Genomic DNA, 27442 nt, shown 5'->3' with positions numbered 1-27442 from the left:
AGGTCGTAGTCTCCTCTGGAGGCGTGGGTTCGAATCCCACTTCTGACAAACACACTTTTTCTTTGAAAAGAATCCTAAAACACAATGCTGCTGTTATCACAAAACACCAACAAATGAGTGGCCGACGGAAGTGCTCTACAGGAAATCTACACATTTATATTTGTAAGCCGTTTTTCTTTTTTGTCTCAGTGAAAAGCATGTGTATCTTTCAGGACACACCCAATCATTCAAATATAAACAAGTTCAACCTTACCCATATTTTTTCTTTTGTCATATCACAAAGAAGCATGCCTCAAACAATGAGTTCAGATTACAAACCATTAATTACCCATACCTTGTTTAACATGGTTTACCTTTCTGTGAAGCTCATTAAATATTTAGGAACAAATTTGTTGGACCATTTTAGTAATTTTTTTTTAGCTGGATTGCAAATGTATGAAAGCTTGTTTTGTCGTCAGATAAAAAAAGAAAAGAAAAGGTAATTGTTGACTCTTTATCTAACAATTCAGATTTTTTTTCAGAATTGTGAGATAAAAGGACTGTGACAGATACAGGCTTCCGTAGAAATGGTAACGGAGTAACACTGTGACAACTAGCCCCAGTATTTCTCATGTAAAGCATAGTGTCTAAAAATTCTGTGTTTTACATACTTTTGTGTGACTATTTTCTTTATCTTGTTTAGTTCAGTAATGCACAGCATGCTTGCTTTTCATTGGCGTTTTATTAAGTATGTGATTAGCGAACTTGTAACATTGCACCTTGTTTGTTTGATTTGTGTGGGTGTATAGGAATTACTCACATCCTGGCGCTGATTCTTTACAGAGTTCAGCACTACTTTATAATCCCTTGTTAAATTATTAACATGAAATATAGCTATCTTCTCTTATCATTACAAGTTGGTATCATTTAATGGTTTTATTGATGTACATTCATTCAGGCAAATATCACATTAACCACTTAATACATTAAACACTAACATACTGTATAGGACTGAGCATCACTTTTAAATATTAAGTCCAGTTCATCTAAACCTGTCCAAACAATTTGCACCTAAACATTTCATGAGGATCCAGAAAGCAGAGTGTTAACTGGGAGCTGTAACATGATAGTCTGGGAATTGAATGGTGTTTTGGCATGCTGTCTGCAGGTGGTGTGATTAGCAGTGACAACAGGCAAGAAAGAAAAGGAGGGACCTTGCATGTATGAACATACATTTTTCTTGGCCTGAATACATGGGCGTGTGCTTCTATACTGTATGTCTGTATTATCATCATGACATGACAGTCTTTACTGAACAATATAGAAATGTTAAAGGGGGGGGTGAAATGCTATTTCATGCATACTGAGTTTTTTACACTGTTAAAGAGTTGGATTCCCATGCTAAACATGGACAAAGTTTCATAAATTAAGTTGTACGTTTGAAGGAGTATTTTTGTTCCAAAAAAACCTCTTCCGGTTTGTCACAAGTTTCGGAAAGTTTTTTTCGAGTATGGCTCTGTGTGACGTTAGATGGAGCGGAATTTCCTTATATGGGTCCTAAGTGCGCGCTCTTCTGCCGGAAGAGCGCGCGCTTCCGTATAGCAGAGCAGAGAGAGGCTGTGCACAGACTGATCAGAGCGAGAGCGTCGCGAAAAGTCACAAAAGAAGTGTGTTTTGGTTGCCAGGGCAAGACAACCCTGCACAGATTACCAAAAGAGAAACAGCATTAAGGGACCAGTGGATGGAGTTTATTTTTACAGAGCATCAACGGAGTTGTGCAAGTGTTTTTGTTTGTTCCCTGCATTTCGGATTGCACATAGTTTATATTTCTTAAGGATAATTCAGTCCCAACGGAAAAGGGTCACGATTGTGTGTTGGAACCACATGCGGTGAGTAAAACTGCTTCAAATATCTCTGTGTTGTTAACTTAGCTATCAGCGCGTAAGCACATCAAGTAAACAACATGCGATGTTGTCATCAAACTGCACTTTCCACATGTACAGCTTAAAAAAAAAAAAAAAAAAAAAAAAAGACGACATAAAGTGGAACTTAGTCATTTTCCAAAACCGCTAAGCAAATATATACAGTTTCAGTACATACCGCCTTTGCTGATGCTGCTCTTGTTAAATTTCAGCCTCTGGATCTGTGTCACAGCTTCCACATGCTCTCAACTCAAAAGCCTACTGGCGCTCGTGATTCTTTAGCTCCGCCCACACGTCACGCCTCTAGGCGCTCGTGTTTTTCCGGGAAAAATCGGTACAGACTATCTTTCTCTTATAAATATAATAAAACTAAAGACTTTTTGGAGTTATGAAGGATGCAGTACTACTCTATAGGTACTCAAGATTAACAGGATATTGAGTGAAAACGAGCATTTCACCCCCCCTTTAAGGTATTCATTGCACCCTGTGCATCTTTTGAATATAGATACATTGTATATAGTTAGAACTACACAGCTTATTTTCTAACTACCAAGCCTGACTATATATATCTATAGAGATATAGATAGAATTCAGTGTTAAGATAAGCATATCATGGTTCATGTTTGTAAGTTTCTGGATGTCAATCTAGGAACCAAGCCCAACCAGAAGCCTAATTCACTAAATCTGGGTTTTAGAACTGCAGATTGAACCATATTATACATGTTTGGTTTGGTTTTCATTTGTCATTTTTCCTGATGATTTATTTTGGAAGAGTGAGAAGATAGTTATGGTAGATCACTTTCATCATCCATTTTTAAATGTACAGTTAATCATTTATGAGGATAATATAATACAATATCATTTTATTTATTTATTTACATTTAATCAATTAGCAGATGCTTTTATGGCGACTTACAATATTTTTTACACTTAAACAACAGATTTGGAAATAATATAAGTGCTGTAACAAATCAGTATAAAAAAAGTTGATATAACATAAATAGAATAGAGGATGCTAGAGTTAGACAGAGGTGGGAAGAGTAACCAAAAACTTAAAAGTAAAAGTAATTCTAGAAATATTTATTCATGTAAAAGTAAAAGTACTAGATTTGAATAGTTACTTGAGTAAGAGTAAAAGAGTATCGGATAAAAAAATCTACTCAAGTAGTTAGTTACTAGTTACTTTGGGTATATATACGGAGCCCATTTTTATTAAGATATATAGATAAAATGTATGTAATGTATGTGTGTGTGTATAAATGTATATATTTCATCAGCCTTTACTCCAATTTATGTAATTTATTATAAAACCCTGTCTGTATACTTAAGTAACAGATATAGGTGTCATGCCATAACATATTTTTAATACGATTTTATATTAAATGTGAATTTAACATTGAAAGTTAATGTGATATAAATATTGCTACTAATCTTTCATTGATCAGAAAGAGAGCAAATAACATTTACATTATTAAAGATCATTTTCACTGACAGTCTAGATTTCAATCACTATCAGAAACTCCCATTAAAATCACTGAAACTGTTAACACTGTGAAATCAATATCTTAATTATAGATTCGTACACACATCTGCACTTTGTTGTTTCTGACGAGAGAATTCTCCAGAAAGAGGTATTCATTCAGTGAGCGAGTGAAGGAAGCACCGGCATTTCAGCGATGACTCATCGGAACACCTCTGATTGGCCATTGCATTCAAAAGCTCAACAGAATCGTCTGTGATTGGTTATAATGTGCAGAGCTGTAAAAACGCATCTGTCTCTGGCTCAGCGCCAGCAAGCGATCACAGATCTGAATTTAGCAGCTGATGATATGACTTGCTGAACATACTCGCACCGGTGTGATTGTATTAAAATTAATAAAATCTTAATCGGCTATTTTTTGTCTTTTGGAAGCTGCATTCAACTTGACTCCCCTCTGTTATAAGCCACATACGTACAACAAAATAATGCCACAGTGGTATCGTGTACTGTGATCGAATGTAGCCCAAGTTATTACCTGATAAACAGTAGACAGCACACGCGGTGTTCATCTAATAAGGATCTCCATCGCAAGCAAATAATAGCCTTTGCAGAATTGCTTTCAATTCAGTGCAGTTCCATATCCACGTTTTCAACGCTGCTGATCTTAAACGTTACAACTCTTGAGTGAACCGCTTCAGACGCTCAGTGCGTGAGGCAGGGAACTGAACGAATCATTCAAACTGATTCATGAACCAATTCACTCGTTTGCCAATTGGTTTGACCAAGCATTTGAACAGAATTGACTCAAAAGAATGAATCATTCGCGAACGGGCATCGCTCGTTGCCCAGAGAAAAGTAGACGGCGCGTTTGGAATAAACTGAAGCATTTATAACATTTATTGCATAAAGATAAAGTAACGAGAGGAGCGTCGCCCACAGTAACGAAGTAAAAGTACTTATTTTCCCCCAAAATTTACTCAAGTAAGAGTATAAAGTACCCATCTTTAAATGTACTCCGAAAAGTATTAGTTACCCCGAAAAAATTACTCAAGTAAATACAACGAAGTATATGTAACTCGTTACTACCCACATCTGGTGTTAGAGGGTCAATTTTTTAATAAAACCTTGACATATATATATATATATATATATATATATATATATATATATATATATATATATATATATATATATATATATATATATATATATATATATATATGATAGATAAATAAAAGAAAACAAGATAGCATAGAAATAGAACAGAGAGTACCAATGTTAGAAGATCAAGTTTATAAAAAATATAATATAATGTATAAAGTAAATACCGTATTTTCCGGACTATAAGTCACACTTTTTTTCATAGTTTGGCTGATCCTGCGACTTATAGTCAGGTGTGACTTATTTATCCAAATTAATTTGACATGAACCAAGAGAAATGAACCAATAGAAAACATCACCGTCTCCAGCCGCGAGAGGGCGCTCTATGCTGCTCAGTGCTCCTGTAGTCTACACTGAAGACAAGTGAAGCGCCCTGAAGCGCCCTCTCGCGGCTGTAGACGGTAATGTTTTCTCTTGTTTCTAAATACATGCGACTTATATGTTTTTTTCCTCATCATGACATATTTTTGGACTGGTGCGACTTATACTTAAGGGCGACTTATAGTCCGAAAAATACGGGTATAAGGTTAATATAACCATTTTCATAGACAACAATGTTTAAAGAAAATATCGTCGTCTAGTTGTGCCCTAAAAAGGGGAAACTTATGCAGCTTATGCATATTTTTGTAAAGGCTAAAAGTCCTTCCTGTTGTCTATGTTCATGTCATGACTTGTCATGTTGTTGAATCTTACTAACTCTATACTGTCAATGTGTTCAATCCGAACCTGGAAATAAAGGTAAGTTATCTGCAGGCCATAAATGACAGTCATTCCAGGACAACTCAGCTGCTGAGTTCAAGTACACTTACAGCAATATGTTTGCTATAGAATTCAATATGTTTGTTAAGGTGACACAGCACTTCAGTTGGTAGGAAGAACCAGTTCTTGATGAATCACTACAAATACAGTCACAAAGACTGACGGAGGGCAGGAGAGGCCAGTATGCCAAATAGGACAAAAGATTTACATAAAGATAGAATTGTTTGCATTGGTCTGTCCTTTCACTGTCGAAACATGCAAGTCACAGTGAACAGAGCAATATGTTCGAAAATGATTTAGAGCAGCAAATAGGGCAGTATTTGCATAGCACTCGCGAAGTTCACCCTAGCTGAGGAAAACAAACCAGAATTTTACCATAAATACACTTTTTACACTCCTTCTCAAGTATTTTGTTGTTAAAGGAAAAGCTCAGGCCATCCAAGATGTAGATGAGTAGATGAGTTTGTTTCTTCATGAACAGATTTGGAGAACTGTAGCATTACATCAACAATGGATCCCCTGCAGTGAATGGGTGCCGTCAGAATGAGAGTCCAAACAGCTGATAAACACATCACAATAATCCACACGACTCCAGTCCATCAATTCAATCTTGTGAAGTGAAAAGATGCATGCTTTTAAGAAACAAATCCATCAAGACGTTTTAACCAAACTGTTTTTTTTTTGTTTGTTACCAAAATACAAACATAATCCATAATAAAGCTTCTTTCAATAAAAACTTCAGTGCAACACGTGATGATACTGAAGTGGTTGTCCTTGCATTTTCAGCAATTTATTTCATAATGAATAGTGTAAAATGAAATATGAACATTTGTCTTGCTTTCTTACTATAAGAAATGACAGTAGTTTACAAACGAAAAGTATGTGATTGCATGATAACCTGCATGGATAAAAAAATAAAAACCTAAACCTTTTAGCTGATTATTCATTTAAAGACCATACAATTCAGGCCATAAAATGCAAACAAAAAGCACATTACAAGCACATTTGACATGCCAGACTTGCAGAATATTACTTCTAAAATTGATGTGGTTCCTTCAGTTTACCATTACAGTAACAGTGCTCCTTGTTTGTTTGTGCTGTGTTAGCTAGCAGTCTCTTGAGCTGTTACTCAGTTAGAGGAGAAACACACTCCTCAGAGAGTTTTGCTTTAACTGACAAACAGACCTAATTAGTTTATCTGGAATGCACATGAGGTACATTTTCAGGAAATGGTGCAATTTGTGCTTGAAAGCCCTAGCAAATGTTTAGCATTTCCGACCCCATGCATCTCATCCCCAGTACTGATCATCATCAGCCAGAATTATATCATTAGTGGTCAGATACACATTTTTAATGGATTCTTAATCCCTAAAATTGTAAACTAATACTAAATATGTGTTCATTTGTCACCCGTTGTCCTCTTTCTCTTGCTGTTCCTTCCTGCTTCTGTGTCTGTGTATATCATTAAATAGCGTTTTGGCCAGCTGAACTGGAAGAGAGAGAAGAAAAATGCAATTCAACTTGGCCCGCAAAGTAGGTGAGTATGACAATAAACCACACCTCACTTGACCAGAACATTTTTGTCTCTATTTTTCAGACTGCCAAAAAATATTTACTAGAATTGTATTATACCCTATGGAAGTGTAGTTCTACAAAATAAAATAAAACAAAATAAAAAAAGGTAATTGCAACTTTTTTTCCACCATTTGCGACCATTTTTAGAATTGCCTTTATTTTTTTCTGAATTCTGAGATTACATCTCACAAATTGCAACTTTTTATATCACAATTCTGACTTTTCAGATTTGCGAGGTCTTATCTTACAATTCTGACTTTTTCTTAGAATTTACAGAACAATGTTGTAAGAGTTGCAAGGTATAAATTCAAAATTGAAAGGAAAAAGTCATTGTGACATAAAATGTTGAATTGCCTTTTTTTTTTAATCTGTTCCAAAAAAGAAAATTCCACAGGACACTAACTAAAAATATCACACACAATGTTTTTATTGCACTTCTCTGTCCAAATACTAAATTAGTTAATTCTCAGCAGTGAAATGCTGTTGCATAACCACTGCTTTCACTGGCCAGCGACATAACATTATACTTTACCTTGCTTCAAAGCCAGGAAAAGATGCATGCCCCAGTGAATGAGTTCTGGTCAGCTCACGAGTGATTTTAAAAGGTTCAAGGTTCAATTTAAGATTGCATGCAACCAAAACCAAAACTTATGGACACACTTTCACTAATGCATTTTGAAAAAGGTAAATTTAATGTTACCACTGATGTCTATTCTCATTCAAGTGTCTGTACTATTATTATTTTTTTTATATTGAAAGCCTTTATGCAGACATTTTAATTCGACCTGACAATATTTCAATTCCATACACGTTTAGATTGTGTGTCTTACACTATAGGCTGTAAAACACATATGGTGATTTTGCACTTTTACACAGTTGACTGTATTCACCTCCTCGATGAGATCTGAACAGGGTGAACCAGTTCCTAAACAACTGCAAATGCACATCAACCGACTGACAAAAGAAGGTGCAGACATTTGTGCATGAGGCCAGATGTGTTGTCAGACTGTAGTTAATCAAATATGTTAAAATGGCAGCTAAGAGTAGTTTTAATGACTTCACTCCATCTTCTACAAGTGAGTTTAACAGCTTAGTTTGCAAGACTCCAGCAGTCTTGTTCTACCAGACTCAGAATGAACTCTGTAGACTGCAGAGCCAAACACAGTACTCAATTGGTACATATTAGGCAGTATACTCCCGGATTTGACCGAAAATCTGCAATCTGTAGAAGTTTACTGGTCCGTATACAGCTCTTATGATGCAGTGTAGTTTGTTTACATCTGGATGGTTACACTAAGTAATCTCTAATCTAAGTAAGTTCCTCTGAGATAAACAAAAATATGCACTGATTGTCACTGCAATACAAAAAATAACATAAAGCATCTCTCTCTCACTATTCTTTTCCTGCATCTGTGTATGTGTGTGTTAACCCTTTAACTGTCACCCTGTCCTGTTAACGGGACGCCTACATTTACTTCACTATATTGCAATTAAATCTAATCTAATCTTGACAAACTATATATCGTTGGAAAGGTCTAAGACTCCCAAATATTAATTGTACCAATGTTTTTTGTAAAAAATGTAGGAAAAGTAAAAGATAAGAGTGTACCCTCAAAAATCTACATTATACAGGAGTTTTGACCTTTGCCTTTTTCTCTATCACATTGTAGAAATCATCAGAAATTATATATCAACCGAAAACTTAAAATCTCAAAATTTTTCATTTTGACATTGCATTACCATGTAAATGGTACATCAAAATCATGTAACAAAATGTTTTCAGTCATGAATTATAAAAATGTGGGTTTGTATCATGCACATTCAAGTCTATCTTCAAAAATGTGAGTGACAGTTAATGTTAAACAGCTGTTTGGCCATCTGTGTAAAATGGAAGTGACTCTGTAAAAGACCAATGCAATCATAAATACTTGTCAAACTAGGTTAGTATATGACATAAAAACAAGCATATCATGTAAGCTAACTGTTAGTCCCTCAATGACTAACATTTCGCATCATTTCCAACTTTACTATTAGGCTTTTTATTTATAAAAAGTTCAGACGCTTAATTAACCAAAACATAATTCTAAATGTCTGCTATCATTTAAACATCATCAATATCCTTTTTAAAGTTGCGTGTACAGTAACATCACAAAGGACTCACTGGCAATCAATCATGTATGTTTATGAGTGTTGTCATCATGAATGCAGTAATAGTTGGAGCTTTGCCTTCTGTGAGGGCGAGTGCATGATGACTCATCAAAAAACTTCAAGGTTTATAAAGGGAGCGTCGAGAGATCTTCTGCACTTCACTTCAGGAGCTGCTCACACATTGTCTGAAACACTCAGCCTTCACTACCCACTCTATTCTACGAGAGTAAGTACCTTAAGTATGTGTGATGGTTCATTAGATGTAAGTTATGTTGGATGTATTGCTTGCAAGCAATTGTATTGTGCTTCTGTAACAATTGATTCACGGCGTCGTTGCACTCAACAGTACTGTGTCTGAAGATATTCCTAGAGCTTCAGCTTGTATTAAATAATGGGCAGCTAGAGTCCAAATGCATGCATATCCAAACCGAACGACATATGTTTTAACACTGCAATATGCGATATTCTTATGTCTAATGTTTTGCATGAGATTCCATGACTAGTTTGGAGTACTTCACTGTATATGCATGAATTAAAGCATATGTCATGTAACTTACTGCAAATGCTCGTGCATTCATTAGAAGACATGGGCGGTCTAGATGCTGTGGATGTTACAATCGCTGATTACTTGCTCTTTTAAGTGTTCTCCAGTTCCTCTCTTAATTGTTTTCCTGTTTTACTTTTTTACAGTGGCTCCCTACACACTGACGTATTTTCCGATCAAAGGTTTGTATGAAAGGCTGATTCTGTAATATTGTCTTTATATTGTCTTTCATGGCTATCTGCTTTACTGATAGTAATGCTATTAATAAGGTTATTAATAATACAATTCTTATTAGTATGAATAGTATTTATTAATACTGAATTTGGCCTCTGTTATAGTTAAGCCACATTAAGCATTTTAGAATGTTCCCAAACCGTGCCTTAAACTTTAAGCAAAGATGACTATTTGAACTTGAGTCCTAGTTTAAAATAAATATCTACGATCCACTCCATTGTGAACGTACAAGCTTTATGAACCACTAACATACAAGCTGCAAAGTAAACACGAAGTGTTATCTGATCTCAACTAGTTTTGCAGAGGACACAAATATTATTTGCAACCAAATATCTTTTGAGAGGAATTGCAAAGTCTCTCAAGGGACCAAAAAAGTTAAGCAAGGGAACGCAAAAACTTTATTTTAAAATTCCCACCCCAAATTTGTCCAATGACCCCCGATTTCTTTTTTTTTCTCTCTCTCTCTCTCTTTTTATTATTTCTTTTTTCACCTCAATGTCTATTTAGAGGCTCCATAGGGAATGTTAAAAAACATTTTATATATATATATATATATATATTTTTATTTTTTTATTTTTTTTGTGGTTATACAAATGTTAAGAGAACATTATAATTTATTACGATTTGTTTTAATTATAATATAGCTAAATTTACTAACAACTAACAAAAGTTGCCATTTTATAAATTACTAATTATTTTATGTCAATTTTTATCGTTTTTTTGAACATTCAGAAAGAAGTCTTAAGATTAATTATTAATGAAAACTTTAGATGAAAGTCTAACTAAAATGTTTAGTTCCATGAACCATGTATAAATATGTTTTTGTGCTAATGTTTTGAGTGTGTTATTAAAGAGCAGATAACTTTGAACAAATGTTCCAGTAATGTTACTGGAAGAATGTTTGCTCGTAACTTTGAGAGAAATTTTCAGAACGTTATCCGAAGTTCTGAGAACATTCCTACAGTTGTTATCTTCGGTTCTCTCTGTTATTTTAGTAAAGCCATGCACAATAACCTCTCTGTTCAGAGAATAAAAAGCTAAATATTCTTCGCTCCACTGCTAATCTTTGGCAGCCTGCATGTTCTCTCAAGTCAGCCAGCTCTTGGTTGTCCAATCAAAATGAGACAATTGTCTGAAGACATTTGTCCTAGATTGGGAGGAATGGCAGTGAACAAACTGAAAAAAAAAAATCCTTTGTTGGCCATAACCTGAGTGTTTGTGTTAATGCATGTGAAAGCACACTTAAGAGGATTGTAGAAAGCTGTTGACATGTGCATCTCACAGGCAGATGTGGTGCCTTGAAGATGCTTCTGGCAGACAAGGAGCAGCAGTTGAAGGAGAACCTGGTGACCAGAGAGGAGTGGATGAAGGGTGATAAGAAAGCCAGCTATGTGAGTTACCCCCCCCCCCCACACACACACACACGCCCCCACAGTTTTTATTACTATACTTTTTTCTAGTTTTTAAACTGAATCTATGCATGGTTTAATTAAGTTTAAGCTGCATTCCTTCCCTTACATGTTTTTATTTATTTATTTTGTTTTAGCTCTTTGGACAGTTGCCTAAATTTGAAGATGGTGACCTGGTCCTGTATCAGTCCAATGCCATTTTAAGGCATGTGGGTCGCAAACACGGTAACAATCACCATTTTAATGCATACTTAAAATCAAATCAAGCATTCTTAGTTTGTTTTGTAATGACCACCTGCTCCATGAAATCCTAATAAAGGCCCAATGTTGGGAGAAGAAGTTTTTATCATGTTTCAAGTCGATGGGACTAGACTGTTCATTCCAGTTCCAGGATGACCAACGAATTTTAAATATAAGAAGATCCACCAACATATTCTTTTTGTCAAAATCCTTCCCCAATGGAATCTTTTTTTAAATTGTGTGCAATTTACAGTATACACAGAACTGCCTTTTACACTATTCTTTCACACATTCAGGTGCATATGGAAAAAACGACTGTGAGGCTTCTCTTATTGACATGATGAACGATGCAGTTGAAGATCTTCGCCAAAAATACATCAAACTGATCTACCAGGAATATGTAAGTACCGATGTGACTGTAAATCTAGTCTGAGTACAAGTTATTAATTTTTGTCATATTTCATACATCCTGGTTTTTGTTTTTTTGTAATATTACTCAAGACATTAGTTCATTCTTTTCTATTTTTATTGTGTCCCTATCTTTAGGAGACTGGTAAGGAAGCTTACTGCAAAGATCTGCCCAACCACCTCAAACCATTTGAATGTATTCTGTCCAAAAGCAAATCTGGATTCCTAGTTGGTGATCAGGTGAGAAATCCAGCACAAACACCAGAAAAGCAACAGATGTAATCTAGTACATGCTTAATTCTGACTGTCACCCATTTTTCAAATCTCCTCACAGATCTCATTTGCGGACTACAACCTGTTTGACCTTATGCTGAACAATAAAGTCCTTTGCTCTACCCTTCTGGACTCCTTCCCAACTCTCAAGAGCTATGTAGATAAGATTGCTGCCCGGCCCAAAATCAAAGCCCTCCTGGAGTGTGAAAGCTTCAAGAAGCTTCCCATCAATGGCAATGGGAAGCAGTAATTCAGCAGAACATTCACTTGCTGCAGTCACTTACAAACAATGGCACTTGCTGTTAAAAGGCCTTAACTGGTGATCTGTGATTAGCAAAAGTTCTCAAGTCTTTGTATGAATGTCTATTTTGTATGTTTAACTGTTTTTGAATCCATGTATCAATTATTATGAATAAAAAAAAGTAAACATCCAGAATGGCTTCAGTGCTGCTTTAAAGAACATCTTTATGCTGCCTATATTTGAAACATGTTTACATTGCATTAATAAAATAACAATTTCAGTTTTTAATAATTTTGAAGTATAACATTTCTATAGTTTCTTTATTTAAATTAGAATCTTTAGAATATACTCTATTTATGAATATTAAAAAAATGCTGAGCGTTTGTTGATCTGAGTCTGGTGAATAATTGCCAAGTTTAAATCATGTTTTATATATAAATTCTTTACCATTATTTCTTCTTTTTTTATTTTATTCATTTTCCCTATTATTTTAATTAAAATATTTTCTGTATATATATATATATATATATATATATATATATATATATATATATATATATATATATATATATATATACATGATACATATTTATGTATACTTTATAATACATTTTGATCTGTATACTTATGTATTTAGTCTAATTTATATGTGTACATGTGTGTGTGTGTGTGTGTGTGTGTGTGTGCGTGTGTGTGTGTGTGTAGGGAAATGAATAAAAAATTTAAATAAATATAAAGTAAATAATACAAATAAAGGGAAAAACAACAGGAATTATATTTAATATAAAAATTAATAATCGCAAATATCCGTACGTGCATACATACACATACACCTGTTTTCAGCATTATTTCTGCCTGGTCCTGTCCTGTTTCTGTACTGCTAGACTTTGACAGGCTTTTATTTTGAAAGCGTTCTCGATCAGTCGCGTCTCTGCCTTCACGCACACATCTGTCATCTCCCACAGCCGTATGCACAGTTAGCCAGGTGCAGTTTAAACAATGTCTTCTGTTGAAGAAATTTCCTACTCCGTGGCGGAGAATTTGGTGGAGGACGGAGTAGAAGAGGAGAACACTGCAGAGGAGGTGGAGATGGAATATGAGGAGCCTGTGAAAGGAGGTTATATCTTCTACAAGTGAGTTTAGCAGCTAGCTTAGCATGATGACTGTGAATGAGTGTGTGCGGTTAATCCCTTCATTATTAAGAGATGTTTAGTTATTCTCCTTAGCGTTATGTGGGACATCGGCTTTTAATAACGTTTTAGATGTCATCTGGCTCGCACGTAGAAGTAGCAATTCACAATCAGCTGTATTAGTTTCGTTATGAGTGATTCACGTGAACTGAATCAGCAGCGATCCGAATTTAAAGTGCTTTAAATCGTGAATACGCTTTAGTTAGTAGTGTAATCCTTTGTTAATATTCTAGTGACTAGTCTATAATCGCTACAGATGTGTTTTTGATGTTAGCTCCCAGAGTGAATCACGTGAGCTGAATCAATAGGTCAGAATGATTCATTTGAACTGGATCAAGAGAATTGATCGGGATGTAAACAATCTGTGCAATCCAGAGCAGAACTAAAGGAGTCTTTTTCATCTCAAAGTCAACACTAGACTAGATGTTTTCTTATGGCAGTATTTTTTGGGCTAAATGTGTCTTTTAAATCCTGATCAGGACTGTAAAAGTCTGTTTAATCCTAAATTACCAGGTACAACCAGGTAGGTGTTTTCTGAAGGTCATTTTTCTTCATTGATTCATTGACTCATTCATTTAAAGTGTTTGAGTCACATAAAATGATTCTAGAACATTATGCCATCAGTGCTGTTCTAGATGCTAGCTACCATTTTCTGTTTGATTGAAATGAACTGAGAATTAAGAGATTCATATGAACCTTTTACTTTGATTCATTGATTTATTTTGTTGACTGTGTGGTTTAATGCTGTCATCTCGAGTGATATCACATTCAAAAGATGCATATGAACTAAATCACTTGTTTGAGCACTAGAAACTTGGTTTTATTGGTTTAAAACGGGTTCATTTTCATTTGAAGTCTTGGTGAAATGACTGAGCCATTTAACTAAACTGTCATTGTCACCTAATGTGCTTGTTTTTCTGTTTTAGGGACAGAAAAGAGTGGGCCGATCTAGAACCCGTTCCTCAGGATGATGGACCCAACCCTGTCGTTAAAATAGCTTATTCAGAAAAATGCAAGTGTCTTGTTCAACCAATCAATTAATCAGGCCATTCATTTCTAATTTCTTTCATGTCTCTAATATCACTTTTCTCCTCACATGACATGGTAGAACAATCTCAAATCCTATCGGTTTGTCTGTATCTCATTGCTCTGTTTTATGCTCATTCATTTGATATAAAATCAGGCAATTAATAGGATAATGTTCAGTCTGCTGCAATTATCACAAAATAAACCATTTCAGTGCAATACCAGACCCAATCATGCTGTCAGGGTTTGTTTACTTGCTGTATATAATCAGTTGCTGAACATGTTTGTCTTTTCATCTGCAGTTACAGATGTGTTTGACATGTTCAGAGCACTCCTGAAGAACGATGAGAAGAGTGAGAGAGCGTTTGCTTTGACCGCTGAAGCCATCGACCTCAATGCTGCAAATTACACAGTATGGTGAGATAGATAGCAGATATTTAAATGAACATCTAAATGGGAATATCTTAGGTACCATATGCAACACTACTATTCAAACTATCCAATCTATTTTAATACAGTAATTTTTTCCTGTGATGCAAAGCTTAATATTCCGCATCATTACTACAGTCTTCAGTGTCCCATGATTCTTCAGAAATCATTCTAATATACAGATTTTCTGCTTATTTATTATTTTTATCAATGTGATTCCTTTTTCTAGAATTCTTTGAAAAATGGAACTTTTTAACATTGTAAATGTCTTTACTTACATTAAGTCTGCAGTGGCTACAGATTTAATCATCAGCAAGCCTTCTGGTTGCTTTGGTCCGCAAAAAGCTACAAAGTCAGTGCAAGTCACTTGGATCCTACATTAAAGTGTGGTGTTTGATGTCTACAGGCACTACAGGAGAGTTTTACTGCAGGCTCTAGATAAAGACCTGAGAGAAGAGATGAGGTATATCACAGCCATCATAGAGGATCAGCCGAAGAACTACCAAGTCTGGTAAGTCCATCGCAACCTATTGGTGCAAATTTGGAGTTGGAGTAAAAGTCAACATTTGTGTCTTTCTGCTTTAAAATGTCACATTTAATTCAGTGTGTTACTTGTAGTTTCTTTGTAATTATTTGGGAAATGTACTGGCAATTTCTGAGTGAAAGTGTTTCAAAGCAGGTTTGTTATTGTTAACTAAAATTAAATCAGAATCAGAAAGAGCTTTATTTGCCGAACACACAAGGAATAAAAATGAACATTAAAAGCTATATAGACACATTTTTATCACATTGATACTAAAACAGCCATTTTTAAAGTACATAGTAAACCAAGCATTCTTGGTTATTATTATTATTATTATTAAACATTTTTTTTTTTCAAATATACAGGCATCACAGGCGGATGGTGGTGGAGTGGCTGAAGGACCCGTCTGAAGAGCTGCAGTTCGTGGCAGAAATTCTTAGTCAAGATGCCAAGAACTACCACGCATGGCAGCACAGACAGTGGGTCATCCAGGTACAGATCCAGGTCCGGTGTGGTGTGTGTGACGGTTTGCTGATCTGCAAGTGTGTTCATGGTCTGTCTCTGTGTGTCCCAGGAGTATAAGCTGTGGGATGGAGAGCTGGAGTATGTGGAGGAACTGTTAGAGGAGGACGTGAGGAATAACTCTGCTTGGAATCAGAGACACTTTGTCATTAGTCACACCAGCGGATACTCTGACCCTGCCATCCTCGACAGAGAAGTGCAGTGAGTCTCATTCCTTACCAAAACAGCTTTCTTTGCTCAAAGATAAACTGCAGAACCCAAATACTTAGCAAAAATAGAAATGATCACATAAAGTTATAAAAATGGTATTGAATGAATTCTTTGTTTTTATTTGTGTGTCATATTACTCAGGATTTTGAAGTTATGCTTTATGCATTTATAAAACTTTCTTTCAATCACACAGTTTAGATTTTTTTTTCTCATAATTAAAAGGGGAAAATGCCATAATTGCAATATATAAACTTAATAAAAAATTTAATATTCAGATTTTTATTCACAATTCCAAGTTTATCTTTTTTCTCCAAATTAACATAAACATTTTTTTTTTTGCCATGGAATAGAAATAACATCACAATTATATCACAATTCAGACTTTATCCTCTTGCAAAGTTATTATGTCACAATTCTGACTTTTTTGTCTCAGAATTGCAAGTTTATATTGCACTGAATTTATACTTATTAATTGAAAGAAAAAGAGTCCGAATTGTGAGATATAATCTCAGAATTGCCAGAGAAAATAATTTTGAGATGACAAGTAACAACTAATTTATGGAAATGTCTAGTTCTAGTGAAGTGCCTAGTTCTATAAAATTAACAAATGTATTACCTATAAAATGATAAGGATATTAGAGTCAAAGCGCTGTGCAAATGTATCCCCTAAAGCTGCTTATCTGAAGAGCACACTAGAGTGGTTGCTTGTTATGTGACATTACATGCAACATGTGAATGTTTATCTGGTTCCACCTGCTTTTAAAGAAGCAGTTTCAGTAGAATTTACACATTAATACTATTATTTGTTACTTGATAAGCAAATATGGCCAAATAAAACCATTCAGCTCCACTCTTTCCCTTTTTCTCTGTCTTTCTCTCTTCAGGTACACCCTGAAACAAATAAAGAAAGCTCCTCACAACGAGAGCGCTTGGAACTATTTAAAAGGGTGAGTGTTGCAAACAGTGTGTGAAGTCATCCAAGTCAACCAGCAGATGGCAGATTCTCTCCATTAACAGACCTTGATGTATTGCATAAAAACATAGTTTTTACTGAAGAACCAGAATTAATGTTTTATCGACTATATATGACCCTGGACCACAAAACTTAAGTGTCAATTCTTCGAAATCAAGATTTATACATCGCCTGAAAGCTTTCCATTGATGTATGGTTTATTAGGATCTGACAATATTTGGCCGAGATACAACTATCTGAAAATCTGGAATCTGAGGGAGCAAAAACATCAAAATACTGGGAAAATCGATTCATGAATTGAAACATTGCACATGTATTGTGGTTTGTCTCAAAGCATCTGTTCTGTGGCTCAGGATCCTACAGGATGGTGGGCTCTGCTCGTATCCTGGACTGCTGGAGCAGTTGACAGAGCTCCAGGACACATGTAGCTCTCCATATCTCACCGCCTTCCTGGTCGACCTCTACGAAGATGCCCTGGAGACCAATAACTCCAGCTACGACCAGCAAGAAACACTCAGCAAGGCTTTGGAGGTGAGCTGTGAGTTTGCATAAAGAGAAAACAGCAGCCATGTTTACATGAAGATTGTTTTCAGATGAACATATATATTAAAGAAATAGTTTAGCTACAAAGGAAAGTTTGCTGAAAGTTTACTCACTCTCAGACCATCCAAGATGTAGATGTGTTTGTTTCTTCATCAGAACAGATTTGGAGAAATTTAGCATTACATCACTTGCTCACCAATGGATCCTCTGCAGTGGATGGGTGCCATCAGAATGAGAGTCCAAACAGCTGATAAAAACATTATAATAATCCAAACGACTCCAGTTCATCAATTAATGTCTTGTGAAGTAAAAAGCTGAGTGTTTGTAAGAAACAAATCCATCATTAAGACATTTTTAACATAAACCTTTGCATTGGGCTAAAATACAAGTGCTCTATCCAAAATATTGCTTCCTCCAGTGAAACATGCTGCTTTTCACTTCACAAGACATTAATTGATGGACTGGACTGGAGTGGATTACTTGTGGTTTATTCAGCTGTTTGGACTCTAATTCTGACGGCACCCATTCACTGCAGAGGATCCATTGCTGAGCAAGTAATGCTATATTTCTCCAAGTCTGTTCTGTTGAAGAAACAAACTCATCTACATCTGTCCTGAGGATGAGTAAATGTTCAGCAAACTATCATTTTTGGATGAACTATTCCTGTATGGCTTTTTTTTTTATTATTATTATTAACTGCACACTTTTTCCTCTGCTACTCACTTGTATACAGTCATATCACAGTTATGATAATGCATTTACATCATGCATACATCATAGTACGACCAAACACTGATATTAATCTGCATGTAAACATAGTCACTGTGAAGTTTCTATAAATAGCTGCTTTTTAAGGTAAATAACACTATTTATTGTGATTGAAATCATCATTTAATCACCATATTAATGAAGAAGAACTGCTGTTGTAAAACTTCTCAAAACTTACATAATGTGCCCATGTGCAACATTACTGTAAGAAGTGAACTCCGTTATGAGCATTTTATTATGGATAGCATTATCAAACACTGGGAGTTTTTTTTATTTTATCATAAATATTTCATTAGCCCGTATCACACGTTCTCATAAAGAATATGTGGTTTAATTCTTTGGTGTAGTGATTATGTTTCATCTCTTTTAGTATGTAGGTTCACTCACAGATATCCATATTTCATAGAATCTGTTGAATATTTCACAGTTTGGTGGTTTGTACAAAAATAGACATCATCATCCACATCCAGTTATGAAGGTAATTAGAGATTTCGGAGTTCTGTCTTTAGCTGAAAGCGCTTGCCTTTAAATATTATCTCAACACAACTTTAATAGATGTTAATTAATAATTGATCTGTGGTTCCATACCAATAAACAAAATGAATATAAAACGTAACATGGCTGCCTCTGCACGTCAAAGAGCTTACCATAAAGGAAGGAAAATCGGGAACGAGAAAGTATTATTCGCCTCCTGAGTATTTCCCCGTGACAGGCCTTGTGTTTTCCAACGCAAACGTTTGGATGTTGTGTCTGTTGAGGTTAATGAGGTTTCTTTGCTGTGGGTTTCTCATCCTGTGATGATGACGATGGAGTTGAAAATGATTTTCTGTTTTGAAATTGAGGCCACGTCTATGTGTTAAAAAAACCACTTCAACCTTTCAGCTGTAGTCAGACTCGCACGCATATGAGATGAGGAATATGAAAGCTTTCAGAGGAAAAGTGGCCATAGTTATGAAAACAATAATTTTGTGCCAAGACAAAAAAAAAAGGAGTAAAGTAAAGGAGGGTGGACGGACGGTATTCAGCGAGGTGCACCGTTCTAGACCTGATTGTGATCTCTACACCTGGCTCATTTGGAGTGTTTGTTTCATAACCTGGTGCAGATTCCCATCCTAGTTTGCTTTATTTAGGCATATATAAATGTGACAGTCTCACCAAAACAATCTGAGATTGATGTATCATAACTCTATCATAATTCATAATGGGAAATGCCTTATTGTAAGTCCTAAGCCACAGAAATCTATAGTAATGTTCTCACAGTTGTAGAGGAATGGAATTTACATAATTCTAGACTGTTTCTGTAGAATTGGGCATTGAAGCTCTCACATGGTGAAAATCATTTATTGTAACTCTCAAATGGTTATTGAATGTTTCTGAGGGCTCCTACAGTGAACCTCCCACAAAATAATAATGTTATAACATAAAATAATGATAATATTAGGATGGCTTCTACAATTGAATGCTGACTAGAATAATTCTAAAAGATATTTGATAATATAATGAAGATAATTGATGGATGCCTTATGGTTCTAGAATGTTTCTGGGGGCTTGTTATATTGAACCCTCACATGGCTTTAGAATTTTTTTTTTTTCTTAGTATTAGTTTTTGCATCTATAAATCAAGATACAATTTCTTCAGATACAGATGTAAAATGTCTTGGAAAATTGAACAACATGAAGTGAGTTTGTGTGTTGTATGCGTTATGAGTTTATTTGTTACAAAAATAACACGTATCTGCCAGTGAGGTCAAAAATGTATTTACCTATGAATAAAATAGATTTTTCTGTGCACATTGGAAGATATTTGTTCTTTTTTAAATTATAAACTCACTTCATTTTGATTAGTTTCTACTTTTGTTATTTTGCTTCTCAAGTAACTGTATCTAGATTTTAAAATCTTAAGACATTTGCACTGTAAAAAATACATAAAAAATAAAATAAAAAAAACTTTTTGATAATACCATAAAAATAACAGGTAGCCCATCTGAATTATAGAACAATTTGGCTATTCATCTCATAGTAGAGTAGCAAAATTTCATTAACAGTAGAAATCTTATAGTTGTCTTCAAATGTGGGTACTATCTTACGGTTTGAAATCAATTACAGAGGAAGTTTGGTCCAATCGGGCTAACATGACGGTCACAACTCGAGCTTTGTCCTTTTTTCATCCGCGTACAACATTACGACACACAGTACATAACGTATTTCTTGGCACACTCGTTTTACGCGTATTTGCTGCATCCTATTGTTGTGGGTGTATTATTTTCATGTCAAAGTCTAAACCCTGAATATAAGACGACTGCGTTTTTTCAAATGTATTTCCAAGAAATAACATGGTCTCATATTCGGGTCAATACCGTGATTTACATTTAACCATTTCAATATGGAGAGGCACTGAAATGTTAGTGTTTTTGACCTTCACTATACAAGACGTGAGAACAGTTTGCTATTCATGTTTGTACGGTAGCATAGACTAACTTTAACGTTAGTAGTTTTAGCCACCTTGTTGAAGCACAAGATTACAATAAAATAAATTCCATCCTCTCAGGATACCTTGAATCAATGTTACAAGCACATCGTTTTTCCATTTTTGTAGCATAAACCCCATCAAACCCATGGAAGCTTTGGATCTTCCAGTGATTCTCTATGGCGCTGAAACCTAAAGATGTCCGAGTTTCGCTCCCTGTGCAACTGATACTCAACTGGTTTGGCAGTTACCGATAGGTCAATTCTAGAAAGGATCCTGCTCCTGTTTCTCCCATGCTTCTAGAGAATTCCTCAGCAGGTCGAGCTGGAGATCTCAGACCGCTGACCTTTTAGTAAGACTGTGAAGTGCAGAATATTGATGAGCGTAACCAGCAGATTTCCTTTCATAAGGTCTGAACTGGCTTTTACTGCTGCTCAGAGGGAGCTGGCCGTCTCACTGCTGTACGCAGGCGCTCTTTACATGGGAAAATGTCAGAGCTGCATTTAGACTTCCACTCCCGTTGTTTTACACTGTCTGAAATATGTACAGTGTTCAGTCAATGTCTTGGAGTTTACCATACACAGGTTTTTTTTTTCTATCTTGTCCGAATGCATTTCCATTTCTCCCCTCCGAATCATCTCTGCTATCTCCATCAATTAAAAGAGCCTTGATTTTTCTCACTCTTTCACACCTCTTTGTTTTTTTTTCTAGCTTTGTAAGCTCTTGGCCGAGGAAAAGGACACCATTAGAAGGGAATACTGGAATTACGTGTCCCGCTCTCTGCAGAACACGTATGGCTCAGGTGACCCTGTTTCCTCCTCTGACCCACCACCTCCTCCCTCATCCCAGCAGCCCGACATGGAGGCCAGTGACCCTTGAGGAGAAACGCAGGCCTGGACACATGCTTAGACAGAGAGATTCTGAGACATGAAAGACTCTTTATCTTTGTATGAGTGCTTGTGTGTGCAGGCTTTAACAGCAGCGCTTGTAAGTCCGAACGGTGTCAAACTCAAGTAGCCATATGCTTAAACATGCTCAGAAGGAACTGTACAGTGAATTAAATGGACTGCGGGAGTCTGGCAGTTAATCATACCACTCATACTTATGTTTTAGACTACCATCTAAGTTTTCAGAGGTTAAAAGTGTCATTTATCAAAGCGAATACATTGCCGACGTGTTTTAGGTGTAGTCAAACTTTACTTGCCAAAGCATCTTCTGGTCTGTGTTACCAAACCCTGCTCAGACTGTGACTGTACACGCTTTTTTTTTTGTATGTTCAGAAATAATAATAGATAATGCTTAATCTGATTGAGTTTTTTTTCTTTGTCTTACATTTCCTGGTTGAAATAGGATCTGAAAGTGACTTGTTACTAGAAAAGTGTTGTCTAAAGTGTTTGATTTCGAGGCAGGTTTCAGATTTCAATGCCATTTTTAGCAGATACTTAACCAATATTATACTTAATCTTTTGGAAAATGATGTTTTTTTTCACATTGTTTTATTCAGTGACAGAAACAGGCCTCCACAGCTCATTGCTTTGCTGTCAGGACAGTACAGGTATGAGAAAGTCTGTCCTTTATAGCTTCCGGTGAAGGATATTTCTACTTCATTAACTTAAGCTACTGTTTGCTATTATGAGTCACCTTTTTGTTACTAAGCACAGGCTGTATTTACTCTGACTTCAGCAGACATCTGCTAGCAGAGACTGGGGTCAAAGCAGGACAGCTTCCCTAAAGTACAAGGGGGTAATGATCCTCGTTCAAGGGCACTCATCTGATGAAGAGCCCCGTGGCAGGATCTGAAGTGTTTATGGTGCAGAGCCCTGGCAATGAGAGCTTCCTGCTGTAGCATTAGAACATTACAGTATTGAGCACATCAGAGAAAGAGAACAAAGTCATAATTGCGAAATGCGTCAGTATTAAAGTCCAAATAGCTGATTAAAAAAAGGAAGCATTATTATTGATAATGGACTCAGTTTAAAGTTAAAATGCCTCAGTGATGAATTTGTTTCACAATGCTGCATTGAATCAGTGGTCACACAAACAGGAAATAATTCTGCCAAAATATTTTCACTGCAAATTCAGAAAAGAAAAGGGCAGTAAAGTCGGTTCATGTAGGTGAATGTGCTTAGACCATAGGCTTTAGAGCTTAATTGAGATTAAATAATTGGGAAAAGAGGATTGTATCTCATTTCCAGATGCAGACAGGCTCTAGACATTGACCGTCCACAAGAAGAAAACAATGCCTTCCAAATCACGCAGAGAGAGCCCAGGACGGGAGCTCACCGAAAGGTAACTTTCCTTTGAACTTTGCTGCATCTCCACTCAGGCAAACTTGAAAGGAATGAGGTTTAGATGCAGCTGGATGATTTTTGGTGTTCGACAAGATGTCAGAAACAAGTGACGGTGATGGCTATTACCCTCGTGACAGTGACTGACTTGTGGGTTACTGCTAGATTTGGCCCCTGCTGTCTGGTCTTTAAAAAGTGTAGATGTTGTTCTGTCCTTTTCTATTCTGTTTTATTTCCTTTTTCGGGGCTTTGATCACATCAGAACCGTCTTTTTAAATAAACTATAAGTTTGTCCTTTTCTTGGTTACTTTTATGGCTGTGTTCAGAATGAGGATATATATATATATATATACATATACACACACACACACAGAGAGACACACACAGGTGCTGCTCATATAATTAGATTATCATCAAAAAGTATATTTCACTAATTCCATTCAAAAAGTGAAACTTGTATATTATATTCATTCATTACACACATACTGATATATTTCAAATGTTTATTTATTTAAATTTTGATGATTATAACTGACAACTAAGGAAAATCCCAAATTCAGTATCTCAGAAAATTAGAATATTGTGAAAAGGTTCAATATTGAAGAAACCTGGTGCCACACTCTAATCAGCTAATTAACTCAAAACACCTGCAAAGCCTTTAAATGTTCTCTCAGTCTAGTTCTGTAGGCTACACAATCATGGGGAAGACCACTGACTTGACAGTTGTCCAAATAGGACCACTGACACCTTGCACAAGGAGGGCAAGACACAAAAGTTTATTGCAAAAGAGGCTGGCTGTTCACAGAGCTCTGGTCCAAGCACATTAATAGAGAGGCGAAGGGAAGGAGAAGGTGTGGTAGAAAAAAAAGTGTACAAGCAATAGGGATAACAGCAGCCTGGAGGGGACTGTGAAACAAAACCCATTCAAAAATGTGGGGGAGATTTACAAAGAGTGGACTGCAGCTGGAGTCAGTGCTTCAAGAACCAGTACGCACAGACGTATGCAAGACATGGGTTTCAGCTGTCGCATTCCTTGTGTCAAGCCACTCTTGAACAACAGACAGCATCAGAAGTGTCTCGCTTCAAAAAGTACTGGACTGCTGCTGAGTGGTCCAAAGTTATGTTCTCTGAGGAAAGTAAATTTTGCATTTCCTTTGGATATCAGGGTCCCAGAGTCTGGAGGAAGAGAGGAGAGGCACACAATCCACGTTGCTTGAGGTCCAGTGTAGAGTTTCCACAGTCAGTGATGGTTTGCGGTGTCATGTCATCTGCTGGTGTTGGTCCACTATGTTTCCTGAGGTCAAAGGTCAATGCAGTCATATACCGGGAAGTTTTAGAGCACTTCATGCTTCCTGCTGACCAACTTTATGGAGATGCAGATTTCATTTTCCAACAGGACTTGTCACCTGCACACAGTGCCAAAGCTTTCAGTATCTGATTTAAGGACCATGGTATCCCTGTTCTTAATTGGCCAGCAAACTCGCCTGACCTTAACCCAATTGAAAATCTGTCGATCTACTCCATGCCACGCCGCATTGCTGCAGTAATTCAGGCAAAAGGAGCCCCAACTAAGTATTGAGTGCTGTACATGCTCATACTTTTCATGTTCATACTTTTCAGTTGGGTGACATTTCTAAAAATCCTTTCTTTGTATTGGCCTTAAGTAATATTCTAATTTTCTGAAATACTGAATTTGGGATTTTCCTTAGTTGTCAGTTATAATCATCAAAATTAAAAGAAATAAACATTTGAAAAATATCAGTCTGTGTGTAATGAATGAATATAATATACAAGTTTTACTTTTTGAATGGAATTAGTGAAATCAACTTTTGGATGATATTCTAATTTTATGACCAGCACCTGTGTATGTATGTATGTATGTATACATGTATGTGAAACTGTATGCAACAACAAACGTTTTACATATTTGTATGCTGCTTTGTTGTCATTTGATCGTATTACTTTGCATGTTTAGGATAGCAATAAAGTACCTATAAAGCTAACTTCAACAAGCCTTTATTTTTGAAAACTGATTGATACTCAATTGACCTGAAAGAGAAATCTGGTGAAATGGACTGAAAGTGCAACATATCACTTTCAGTTCATTCGGCATGCTAGAAATGGCAAGTCAGGTCAGTAGCATTGCATTGTGGAAGCTATTGTGAAATTGTTTGCTAAGCTACAAGCTCATTTGTTAATATTTAACATCCAAGCTTTGAACAGGTAGTTAGCTATATATTGTAGCTTAAGTCAAACCAAACCAATACACTTAAATTGATCAAATATTCTTCAAAATATCTTCTTCTGTGTTCAACACAGTCCACTAGGATTGAAGGTTATAGGTCTAGACATTTAATATTCCATCCATACGTTCTTTCAAAAGAATAGTATGCAGCATGTCATTTAAAGCCCCATCATGGCTTTTGTATAGTTAAGCATAAAAATGAACCGACTGTAGCTTCCCAACCACTCCAGCAGACATAGTGTCATTTGTGAGATTCAGATAAACAGGCATCCATTACAGCAGATGAAAACCTTGGTTGAACAGGGCTGGATGGAACGAGATAAAATACATCACCCTCGTGAGTCCCACACAGCCTTTATCAGAACCTGACATGGGACCGCAGGGGCACAGAGCTTTAATGAAGTACAAATCCACATTAATCGTGTCTCTTCAGACCCCAGTGGTTCAAATACCAATTCCATACTGTAAATCCTCAATTTGCATGTATGCCATGACAGGATTTTTCACTCATTTGTGTGAGGTGACAACACGTGCAGCTGAATTTCATGCTCTGTTTCATAACCTTTCCATCCGGCAATAGACTGCAGCAGAACAGACGCCATCTGAATGGAGAACGACAGAAAGCGAGACACATCTCAGCCAGCTTTAAAGAGTTCCTGCGAGAAACGCCAGGAATGTGATCCTTAATGAGGCAGAAACTCATCAGAGGAGGTCTGGAGGAAATGCCTTGTGCTGTTTCGCGTGTAAATAACATCCATCCATTATTAATTGCAGCCTGTGCCAAGACCTGCAACTCGACACATACAGCGACGCCAGAGGTCGGACGGCTCATCACCTGCCCTGTGCACCAAGGATTCATAAATACCTTTTCACCCCATTTTTCAAAATCTTTGTGCTTAGTAAGCTAAGCAACTACATGATTTTTATTTGTCCTCCTTACACTAAACTTTGATACTTAATGGAGATGATGGTTGCTAGGCGACACTGGGGTAAAAGTTGCTTCACAAGGTGTTCGTCATAAAGCCATGTCTGTGTGTGCATGAATGAGATCTCAAGCATCAAATGCAGCTGTTGGTGGGCAGGTAAACCTTTATCTGTTGTCGAGCTCTGGGAGAGAATACTAATAAAACATAAAGCCCCGCTCATCCGAGACGGAGATGAACAACAGAGTGAAATGGGAGGATGGGAGGCCAAATTGTTGTTGGTCTGTCGTGAATGAGTTTTATGATGGAGCTGTGAACATTTGTGGAGTACCTTTGGATGTAATTCAGGGCTATTATGATACACTTGCATCTTAAAGAGATAGCTAAGGCAACAATTTGAAATGTGTCTTTGTTAACTCCTAAACCTTCACAATCTGTATGACTGACTTTCTTCTGTGAAACAGTAAAAAAGTAAGAAATGTTTTTGGCAATGCAATGGAACTCATTTCAATGGAACTAGTTTTTGTCCATACAGTTGGAAGTTAAATTGACTCCAGTGTTGTTCGATTCCCAAAATTTATGTCTATGCCTTAAGATAACCATTTTGTGTGTTTGTGTGTATCTATCTATCTATCTATCTATCTATATATATATATATACACACTAACCTAAAGGATTATTAGGAACACCATACTAATACTGTGTTTTACCCCCTTTCGCCTTCAGAACTGCCTGAATTCTACGTGGCATTGATTCAACAAGGTGCTGAAAGCATTCTTTAGAAATGTTGGCCCGTATTGATAGAATAGCATCTTGCAGTTGATGGAGATTTGTGGGATGCACATCCAGGGCACAAAGCTCCCGTTCCATCACATACCAAAGATGCTCTATTGGGTTGAGATCTGGTGACTTTGGGGCCATTTTAGTACAGTGAAATCATTATCATGTTCAAGAAACCAATT

The 27442-nt window shown here is 36.3% G+C and overlaps 2 protein-coding genes across 2 annotated transcripts; both read left to right on the top strand.

Annotated features, from left to right (window-relative positions):
* The first annotated feature begins 9128 nt into the window (after positions 1-9128).
* Positions 9129-12565, top strand: LOC113114480 (glutathione S-transferase P-like). Its single transcript, XM_026281403.1, has 7 exons — positions 9129-9250; positions 9715-9750; positions 11087-11193; positions 11349-11436; positions 11748-11851; positions 11998-12099; positions 12194-12565. Coding segments are annotated over exons 1-7 (627 nt in total). The 5' UTR covers positions 9129-9249; the 3' UTR covers positions 12383-12565.
* A 726-nt stretch (positions 12566-13291) lies between these two features.
* Positions 13292-23611, top strand: LOC113113795 (protein farnesyltransferase/geranylgeranyltransferase type-1 subunit alpha-like). Its single transcript, XM_026280280.1, has 9 exons — positions 13292-13506; positions 14490-14575; positions 14892-15006; positions 15425-15529; positions 15907-16033; positions 16116-16264; positions 17158-17220; positions 17600-17777; positions 21736-23611. Exons 1-9 carry the CDS (start codon positions 13373-13375, stop codon positions 21901-21903), a joined length of 1125 nt encoding a protein of 374 aa, XP_026136065.1. The 5' UTR covers positions 13292-13372; the 3' UTR covers positions 21904-23611.
* The last annotated feature ends 3831 nt before the right edge of the window (positions 23612-27442 follow it).

Source organism: Carassius auratus, chromosome 14 (assembly GCF_003368295.1).
Source record: "Carassius auratus strain Wakin chromosome 14, ASM336829v1, whole genome shotgun sequence".
Taxonomy (NCBI): domain Eukaryota; kingdom Metazoa; phylum Chordata; class Actinopteri; order Cypriniformes; family Cyprinidae; genus Carassius; species Carassius auratus.
The sequence above is the reverse complement of the archived record's forward strand: the minus strand, read 5'-3'. Positions and strand labels throughout refer to the sequence as shown.